The 10,859-nt window shown below is 37.5% G+C and overlaps 1 protein-coding gene across 2 annotated transcripts; it reads right to left on the reverse strand.

Moving 5' to 3' along the window:
- Window positions 1-3,927: 3,927 nt before the first annotated feature.
- Window positions 3,928-6,807, reverse strand: LOC131316593 (L-type lectin-domain containing receptor kinase SIT2-like). 2 transcript variants are annotated; one of them, XM_058346023.1, is made up of 2 exons: window positions 6,459-6,807; window positions 3,928-5,514 (listed from the first exon to the last, which is right to left on the reverse strand). In XM_058346023.1, the coding sequence occupies exons 1-2, from the start codon at window positions 6,673-6,675 to the stop codon at window positions 4,418-4,420; spliced, it is 1,314 nt and encodes a 437-aa protein (XP_058202006.1). In that variant the 5' UTR covers window positions 6,676-6,807; the 3' UTR covers window positions 3,928-4,417. The 2 variants fall into 2 exon arrangements, with proteins under 2 accessions (XP_058202006.1, XP_058201999.1); XM_058346016.1 differs by having other exon boundaries at window positions 3,928-6,752.
- Between the last annotated feature and the right edge of the window lie 4,052 nt (window positions 6,808-10,859).

Here is a 10,859-nt window from a genome sequence, read left to right on the forward strand (position 1 = left end):
GAAGGAGACATAAGTACTTCAAATTTCGTTAGGAATATAGTTGAATATTAATTACTGATATTTGTATGTACAAAAGCATATGAATGTTAAATTCTGCAGCTTCTATTGCTTTCTTTGACATACTTGGGTACATGTCTAGACTTTGTTGCCCAAGTGTGCTCATGTAGTCTAGTCTAGATTTATTGCCTTAGCTATTAGAAGATCCTGAAGGATCACGTTCCTTGGACTGGAAATTGGATCATAGAGTTCAATACAAGTGATTGTTGTACTTATAAAAAAAATTATTCATAAAAAAAAGATTGATATTCTGCAATTTGCATGGTATCAGAGCCCATTGTTTTGTTTGGTGTCTTCCTCTCCTGACTGTCTCTTGTTCTAGTGCAAGCCAATCTCAGTTAGTTGATTGGTTCTGACTCACTTCTGAGTACTACTTTGGTTTTCCTTGATAAGCCCTCTTTGACGTGTCTAGACCCAGTAATCAGTATAACCCTATTAAACCTTGTTCCTCATCAATGAGTGGAGAGGTCCCAAATGTTATTAAGTGATCGCCAATTCCACTCCCAAGTAATGTGGGACTACATACCATTAACAAGAGAGACGTGGGTCGGGGTGGGGTGGCTTTTCTCTCATCTTTTCAAACATGAGATGGCTATATGACACTGACAGCCTTTGGATCTTGTTTGGAAAAGAGGAGTGCTAGGGACAAATAAAATGGGCAAAGAAAAGACCCTTAAAGTGTACATGAACGGCTCAGATTAACTACACCATGAACGGCTCAGATTCACTGTGTAGTTAATCTGAGCCGTTCATGTACACTTTAAGGGTCTTTTCTTTGCCCATTTTCTTTGCACTTAGCACCTACCTTTGATTGACAGCCTTTGGATCTAGTTTACCAAATTTCCCGGTTTGAAAATGTCTTCTTCAGTGGTGACATGTAGTAGGTAGAGGTTCTCAAAAGGAGAAGATTAACACCCAGTAAAATGTAAAATCTTGGAGGCCACTGGGTTCATCTTACACAAACTTTCCACTTTGGTTGTTAGCTAATTAAGCTCATGTTTTGCTAGGTGGTATTTGCCATTTTTTTTTTTTGGTTGTGCCTCTGTAGCCTCGATGCTTTGTACTTCAATTTCTATTTTGATTTAATAAATGTTTTTGCCGATAAAAAAATTAATTTCATGTCATCAGGCTATTAAATTACTAGCTAGGCGTAGTACATATGACTAACATGTAATTTGTGTTGTTCAAACAGATCATGATGATTATAAGAATGAGAGGGAACTCCTTCCTGCTTGAGCGGAATATCCTTGGGGTCACAACCCTTAACATGGATGATTAATTTTGCCTCGCAAATTCAAGCTTAATTTGGGACACTGAGGTTGTCCGCGGCGGAGTGGGGTGGCTTTTCTCTCATCTTTTCACGCTTGCGCTTGCGCTTCCACACCCGCACATGAATTTTGACTTACTCAATCACTGCATCAAGAAATAGACGCTGCAATTTCAAAAAAGAGTTCAGTAATGTATTAATACCAGCTTGCATTAGTTCAAGAGCGGCTCAAAGGATGTACACTTTGAAGTCTTGAGATCTAGCAGACCAGAAATAATTAATATGCCCAGAAACCACATTCCACCGTGAAAATGGTACTGGAATCAAAACAAAACGAAATACTTCGCATTTATGACCAAATGTTGAAGACGTAATGCTGGTACGTAGTTGTTAAGGGAACAAAAAAAACCAGGAAAAGAAATACCGTACTAGAAAGAAAGCCGAGGAATAAGAACATGCAATAGTCAGCATTCAACAACTGCTGTCTGATGATTAACTTTCAGCTTATTGAAGAAGAACAAGGTTTAATAGAGTTATCAATTCATCATACAACATCATTTGTTTACCAAAACATGGGTCAAGAATAAACTTAATGTCTTGCTGCCATTTGCGAAGACCAGAATAATACAGCAGTAGCCTCTTTCCACTTCAGCGTAACAAGGAAGTATGCGATGTGTTGCGGTGACACCTTGTGTCTTTCCTTATTCCAGATCACCCCTTTTGAATGCAACTAGAAAGGCTTACTAAGAATTTTGGAAGTCCAACCATGTCTAGCCTTTTCAGGATCGCCAATTAAGCAACAATAGAAGCTGAGTTCCACGAGTTAAGCTTGTGCCAAGTTAATCAAAACTTTGAATCTACAGGAAAAATGATTAGAAATGTAATCTCGAATTCCAATGTACACAAACACATTTTACAGAATTAACTAAAAAGCATCAAGTCTGCGTGTAACTACCCGCTCAAGTTGCACTCGATCTCCTACAATATCATTACAGAAACAGTAAGAGTGATAATAAAACAACAAGCTGGTTTTCATTCATATTAATTTCACCCTGCAGGAACTTTATTGTCCATATTTTCCTGCTCAGTGGATGCATGTCTAGTGATTTTGTTGTGTTTCTGGCTTTGCTCCATGATTGTATAATCTAGCAAGAACGAAATCCCCTAGCCTTCCGTTTAGATCAGCGTACAATAGAACATTACTAGCTTTCACTTCTCTGTGAAGAACAACTTGTTCCCATTCTTCGTGCAGATACAGAAGAGCGGATGCTAGCTACTCCTCTGATAATACTATTATAACGTTGTGCCCAGTTGAGGATAGGCTTTTCTTTGCAGAACAGAATGAAACGTAGGGAAAATTAAACAACTAACAAAATCAATAAAGTTACATAAACTAAATTGAACAAAAATAATCTGTAAAAGGATCAAGATACGCAAACAGAAATCCGTGGCATCTGCTTCAGCGGTTTCACAGTAGCAGTCACACCACACCGTACTCCAACCGAGTTGGAAGCAAACCCAAGCCCAAACCATCAAGCTTTGGGGTAGTAGAATAAAGATAATGGACATTTCAGAGAAAAAATCAGAGACAATCTGTCCTTTCTTTAATTTAAGATCTCGAATATCCATGTCAAGCCTGTATTTTCTTGCAAAGTAAGTTCGAAGATAATGCTGTAAGTTCGAAGATAATGCTAAATCCCGAACTAAATTAAAGAACTAACAAAATCAATAAAGTTACACAAACTAAATTGAACAAAAATAAACCAATGGATCAAGATACGCAAACCGAAATCCTTTGCGTCTGCCTCAACAGTTTCACAGGAGCAGTCACACCACACTGTACTCCAAGTCTCCAACCGAGTTGGAAGCAAACCCAAGCCCATACGATCAAGCTTTTGGGTAGTAGAATAAAGATAATGAACATTACAGAGTAAAAAATCAGAGACAGAATGTCCTTTCTTTTGTCTAACATCTCGAATATCCATCTCAAGCCTGAATTTTCTTGCAAAGTAAGTTTGAACAAAATGTTAAATCCCGAACTTGTTTTGCAGTCCCAATTTTACCTAGTTGCATTCTAATAAAGACACTAACAGAGTTTGCAATCCAGGTAATGGTTGTACAGTTATCCATATCCCATTCATCAACTTTTCAAAGGCATCATCCCTTTGATCATTCGATTTTATGGGATTCGTTTTCTTACCAGTGACATACATCAACTTGCCTTTTCCTTTCAGGAAACTACGCATGAGATGAGACCAATGGCTGTAATTAAGACCAGGGAATTTGACGGAGATGTTTTAAATAATATTGGATGCAGCCATATTCGTAGGAAAAGACTAATGAAAACAGATATCAAAGCAAGGCTGCAAGAGTTATACTGATTATCGGGTCTAGACACATCAAAGAGGGCTTATCAAGGTAAACCAAAGTAGTACTCAGAAGTGAGTCAGAACCAATCAACTAACTGAGATTGACTTGCACTAGAACAAGAGACAATCAGGAGAGGAAGACACCAAACGAAACAATGGGCTCTGATACCATGTAATTGCAGAATATCAATCTTTTTTTTATGAACAATTTTTTTTATAAGTGCAATATCGATCACTTACTTGTATTGAACTCTATATTCCAATTTATAGTACAATGATAGGATAGGAACATGATCCTTCAGGATCTTCTAATAGCTAAGGCAATAATTCTAGACTAGACTACATGAGCACACTTGAGCAACAAAGTCCAGACATCTACACAAGTATATCAAAATATGATATAGCTAAATACCTGAAAGACAGAAAGAAAGCTATAGAAGCTGCAGAATTTAACATTCATATGCTTCAGTATATACTATCTTCCTAAGCGAAATTTGAAGTACTTATGTCTCCTTCACCCAATAGCAGCTATCATTCTTTTAGTCTCACACATTCAAACTATGAACTTCTGAGCTAGCCCAAGTGGTTGCATGCTTGTTCCAAATTCATCTAGTCTTAAGGTTTAACTTTTCTAACTCACACTAACAAACTAACATTTCTTGCATTTCCTCCAGGGGAAAAAAAAATAATCTAGCATTATCCAAGGTACTGGAACCTTTCAAATTTACCGACCAGTAGTGAGTATTGACTCTGTGCTAGATATGGAGTGAGCAGAAGACTTCACAACGGATGACGGAAATGACATGACAAATTCTGATGATGCTTCATTACCAAGACCTATGGTACCAAAACTTGTGCTGTCATGAATTATCTCTGGCAACAGGACATCTCCATCAAGGTATTGCATCACTTGCCGCATGCTGGGTCTTGCCGCTGCATCAGACATTGAGCAAAGCAGGCCTAGTTTCAAAACCAACTCCATTTCCTCCTCCAAATAATCTCCTCCCAATCTAGGATCACTTGTCTCGAGAATCGCTCCCTCTTTCCATTTCTCAAAAACCCAATCAACCAAAACCTCCTGGTCAGGCGACTGTTGTAGCTGTATGGGCTTCCTTCCGCAAGCTACTTCAAGTATGAATGCACCAAAAGCAAACACATCAGTGCTTGGCGTTGCCTTTCCTTTTCTAGAAAGCTCTGGTGCAAGGTACCCAATTGTCCCCACCACATGGGTAGTTTTGAAGTTTGCTCCATGATCGTATAATCTAGCAAGACCAAAATCCCCTAGCCTTCCGTTTAGATCAGCATCCAATAGAACATTACTAGCCTTCACGTCTCTGTGAAGAACAACTTGGTCCCATTCTTCATGCAGATACAAAAGGGCGGATGCTACTCCTCTAATGATACGATTACGGTGTACCCAGTCGAGGATTGGCTTTTCATTGCTAAATAAGAACTTGTCAAGGCTTCCATTAGGCATATAATCATAGACCAAGAGCAGCTCTCCCTTCCGCCGGCTATAGCCGAGGAGCTGCACCAAATTCCTATGCCTTAGCCTTCCCATGCTAGCAATTTCAGCTACAAACTCCTTCATCCCTTGTTTTGAATCATTGGAGACTTTCTTGACTGCAACTTGTTCCTTCGAAGAGGGAAGTACTCCTCTGTAAACCTTGCCGAAACCTCCTGCTCCAAGAAGTTCTTCGTCTTTGAAACCTCTGGTAGCTTTGAAGAGATCCTTATAGGAAAACCTATGAGGGCCATATTCCCTTTCCCATTCTTCACGTATTTCTTCATACTTTTTCCTCCTCAACACGTAAAATGTTCCTGCAATTGTGATAGTCAGCCCAATGACTACTATTGTCACTGACACTATAATTCCAAGACCCGTAATTCCTAGACCGGGTTTTCTTCGATGAGGAAGTGAAGGAAGCTCTGAAGTTTCTAGGCCCCGTGCTTTCCCACTTTTATTGAAGCTCCAACCAAGAATATAGTGGTTCCCTGAAACTGCTCCGGTAGCAGCAGAGAAACCAACATACATTGAATCCAACAGAATTGAAGAAAGATTGATGTATGTTGACAGGAGAGACTGATCCGGTTTGGGGCTTGTAAGAGGAGCAAGTGTTACATTGAGTACATTCTCAAACCCATCATACTCAATCCAAACATGCATTGGACTCCCGCTTACAAGTTGCAAGCTCTGGTTTATCCGTTCCTTGTTGGAGTAATACATGACGGTAGCAGATACATTTGATACTAAGCTGTTAACATCAATTCCAACATGGTTATCATTTGTATCATTGAATTCAGGATTTAAAATGGAATCGAACTCAATTGCCAATAGATGGTTGGAAGGGAGCCCATTGTTAGAAAAATTGAGGAGCCCAAAATATTGGCTTCCTAAGGCTTGGTTGAAATCCATAGATGGTGAGATGGCGAAGGCTATTCCATGAGCTCTCAGATTAGCTATCTCAGGAACAATGGCAAACACAAAATTGGTGGAAAATGAAAGAGCTTGTGGTAACGTGGATGAAGATGCATTGAATCCTATAGGATGCTGGTAGAAAGCACGACCGATTTGATGCTTTGAAAAATTGGTTAGCTGCAAAAGACCATTGGAATGGATTTTTGCAACCCCATCAAGGCTAATATTGGCTCCCTTGAAGCCATTGTACGCAAACTGGTTTTCATCTACAGCCATGGCTAGGGGGTTCAAGCAAACATATAAAAGTATAAGAAAATAAACTGATACCGGTGTGGAAGTCATTTACCAATTTCAGGAAGAGCTTCTTGCTTGCAGCAATGGATGGTTAGTTCTTGGTTGGAGATAAATTCTTCTTTGTTATTAAACATAAGGGTCTCCTTCCAAGGGTAAAACGGGGATTTGGGGAGTCTAACACCGTTGCATAGAGGGCAGCACGTCAGCAAAAGAAACCTAAGTTTGTGACTGAATAACTTCACTGTGATTCCAATGTTAACAGTCGCCATGTCATTCTCCTCATGATTATCCTTCGGTAGAGAATGGAACACCACACAAACAAACCATAAGTTAGAGGAAGACTACTTAAGGAACAAACCAGGATCATCTCCGTTTCATAGATGGATTAAGGACACTTTGTGAGCAATAATTCTCATGTTGGATTTGTGAAGCCTAATTCAGTTTGGTTTGTCACTTTGCAAACTATAACGGGGTTTGACGGCAGGGGCTCTCATCATGTCAAAATCAAGATGAATAACCCTTAAAATGTGCAAGGTGATCCACGTGGACAAGAATTAGTTCAACTCTAGAAATCGATTTCTAAATTAATGGAAGAATAAAGATTTGCTGATTTCAATTAGAACTAGATTTACTTAAAAGAGAGTTAAGATTTTTTTTAGCAAGTGAAAAGAAATTTAGAGTATCACATCCACCACTAACTTTATAATCAATGATTTAAGATATTTTGCACCTGTTAAATCAATCGATGTCGTAGTGATGTATTTTCTCTAGAAGCTTGAATTATCTTTTGGAATTCGAGTATATGTGAGCTAAGAATAAACTATCATTGACTGTCTAAATTAAAGTTTTCATATGATATCAAAGCGGGACCCATTTCATTCCATATTTTAAAAAATTCACAATTCACATCCCGCGATATATACTTAACATCCCCCTCACATGCAGCATTTTTGTTGGTCGGTCATCACGGGGCGTGGATTGTGAATTTTTTTATTTATTTTTTAAATATGGGGTGGAATTGGCCGTGCTCCAATACCATGTGAAAACTTTATACTCCTCCCGTCCCAATTTAATTGTCTCTCATTATATTTTAACTGGTTATATCTTTAAATCCGTAATGAATTTCATATCGAATATAGATCATGTTTGATAGATTTTAATTAGTTCTATAATACAATATTTTCGAAATCACCTAAAACATTATAAATTACAAGATATAATCAATTAAAAAGTGGCGCTAACTCCCAAAAAGAACAATTAAATTGGGACGGAGGGAATATCTATTTCAAAACCAATTAGTAATAAGTGGAGATGTCCTAAATATTATATTTCTATTACGACCTCTTTCGGGGGAACAAAGCGACTTATTCGAATATGAGAAACTAATTTCCTTACTCGAAGAAAAAATAGGATTGTTCTTGGAAAAAGCCGACCTCCAAGAAGAAAGAATGGCCTTGGAAAAGATAAGAGCCTAACTCCAGGAACTAGAAGACAAAATGGATTTGGAAGAACGCTTCGAAGAAGGATTCGACTGGTGGGAAACAGAAGATTCCGACTAGAAACGTGATGATGGATCTTAGAAGTGGTGTTAAGAAGTTATAGAATGACACCATTTGTCACGATTTCTGGAGTCGCCACTGATAGAGAGTTAGAGCGCATGATATTTTGAAAGAATTATTTTACTAAGGTGATTCCCCTTGAGAAGCTTCAAGTCAAGTCATGGGTAATCATTCTTGTGTTTACTTCTGCTGGATAGACCAGGATAGTATTTTCCACACATTCCTACCATGAGAAAGGAAGTTTGCTGAAATTTTTTTTTTTCTCCATCGCAAGCACACCGTGTCTCCTGTAATTCTTTCATGGTGGCCGAATCTATCTATACCAGATACTGAGCACGTGAGTCATCCGCGACACATTCTCTGTTTTTAAACAAAAAATAAGTGATGTTGGACAAGCTTTTGAAAGATTTTATATTCTTACTTTTATGATTATAGAATTAGATCTTGAGTAGGAATTTTCCTTTTAGCTTTAGACTTATGTATCTTTATTCTATTTTTCTATTTATTTAAAAATATTTCTTGGTCTACAAGAATTAGGATTTTAATCAGAAATAATATTAGGAAATCTTATTTGTGCTAAATGTGTTGCACGTTTCTAATTTTCCTATTTTCTATTTTTTTAAGATATTATTCCCTTTTCCTTGTAGTTTTGGTTTCCAAGCAATTGTTCCGCTTGGTTTCCACTCTAAGAAGTTACCTTATTGTTTGCTTAGTAATATTCTCAGAGTTTACTCTCTTCTTGTGGATTCAAGAACTACTCATGGATTCGAGTGCTTATCTCGTTTGGATCAATACGCTAACTATCATAAATTCCTTGCGTCAATAAGAAACTCCCACAAAAATCCACCTCGGCCAATAGTATTCACTCTCTGAGAATTACTTCTAGTGAAGTTGGTAACTCATCTCCCTCCTCCCAATGGTGACCAAGGTTTGAGTCTCACGAGGGGTGGGATCCCCTGTGCTAACCCTAACATCCCTTACTAACCCCCGATGTATATCACCTGGAAAAAATTATAGTATTCACTCTCCCTCTATTGCTTTCCACTCACGACAACTAAAAGCAAAAACACTTCCCCTTTTAGTGTAGTTTTCACATTAATGGTTAACTAGTGCATCGATAAGGGATAAATATCACTAAACATAATATACTCCAGTAGTTTATTATTTTTTGTGCTCCCAGATATAATACGGTCTACTACATAAGTGGATCGTCATATTTGATGAGGATGGATGCAGGTTTTAGCTTTGACCACTAATCCAAGTGGAGAATTTATATATCTGCTATGAGATAAATTTTTTTGAATATATTTTACGGCGCTCAATCGCGCTCGTTCAAAAGTGTTTTGGATTGTCTGGATTTTAGAAAAACTATTCGTTAGGAGAGTTTAATTCTTCGCTAGAAGAGTTCATTTTTAAATCCGGACCATTAATTGCCGAAACAGACGGCTGAGATTGTGTGGAGCCTCTCTCATCTGCTATATGTTGAACACTTGAATGATGCATGGTACATCCTCCTTTTTTTAAAAAAAATTTAGAAAATCTCATGAAAATCCACCTTGGCCATTACTATTCGCTTTCCCTCTATTGGTTTTCCACTTGATATTAATAAAAAAAATAAAAAATTAGAGAACTTTAAAACTTCACCTATCATTCAGACATACTCTTTTAATCCAATTTTCACACTAAAGGTTGTGCATCGATGAGGAAAAAATACTCCATCCGTTCCTTTTAAGTGTACCTTAGGAAAAAAAATGTGTCATCAAAGTAATTTACTTCTGTGCAAATTTTTGCAATTTCTTTGCACCAAATTAAAGAAGATCTTTCAATTGCTCCAAATATTTTACTTTCCGGGTTTATATTTAAAAAAATAAGCTGAATTGGATGGGCGAAGTTTGGTACTATATTTTTGGTATGCGACCTTTCTCTTGGAAATGTCTTCAAGACTAATCAAAGCTGTCCCACATTTTGATCAGTACCATAAGGTCCCCTTACAACTGTCCCAAGACTAATCAAGCTGTCTCACATTTTCAGTACCATAAGGTCCCATTACAACTGTCTTCTTTTTCCTCCGCAAAAGAAAATTTTATTTAAACTCGAAGGGGTACATTGAGGGGAAAAGCTAAGGACTAAAATAGCTCAACTCAAAAGAGAAAAGGAAACCAAATCATCCAACAGGAAGTCGGATGATGCACACCCCAAAGGATTACAACTTTAACAATTGAATTCCATTTAAAAAACTTTTGAAATCCTCGCGATCCACGAATACACCTTTCACATCAACTGTCTTTCAGTACCATAAGGTCCCATTACATATTTTCCAGTGTACCAAAAAAGAAAAAAGAAGAAGGTCCCATTACAGCTGTCTTGGAAAAATCTTCATGTCCTGTTAAGATATCTCCATCACAATTCTGTATATTCTTGGTACATGACCTTTCTCTTGGAAAAGTCTTCAAGTAGATCTTTTCTTTTGCTAAGTAAAAGCTAAGTTTCACTAAGGGTTTTTTTTTTTTGTTGAGATTTTTGGGCTTTTTTTGTTTTGTCCTTGCGTGTTTTTCATTTTACAACAAATTTTTGTGGACTATTGTTTCAATAGTTCACAAATTTTTTTCGCAAAACGAATAAACACTTAAAAATTTTAAATAAAGACAAAAAAAATTTCAAAAATCCCCAAAGTCATTACTTAGCCGAATCATGGTAGGTGCAGTGCCTGTGTCAAGTATTTAATGTGGTGGACACACCTAGCTCTTTTTTCTCCCACGTGCCTCTCTCTCAGTCAAGTAAAGTGAAACCTTAAAAGAAGAATCAGGTGCAACTTTTATTTTTTGTTTCAATAAGCTTTTTCCCAAAATTTTCATGTTGAAACATTAAAAGCACACTGAAATGTCAGAAATGAT

This window comes from Rhododendron vialii, chromosome 1a (assembly GCF_030253575.1).
Source record: "Rhododendron vialii isolate Sample 1 chromosome 1a, ASM3025357v1".
NCBI classification, from domain to species: Eukaryota; Viridiplantae; Streptophyta; class Magnoliopsida; order Ericales; family Ericaceae; genus Rhododendron; species Rhododendron vialii.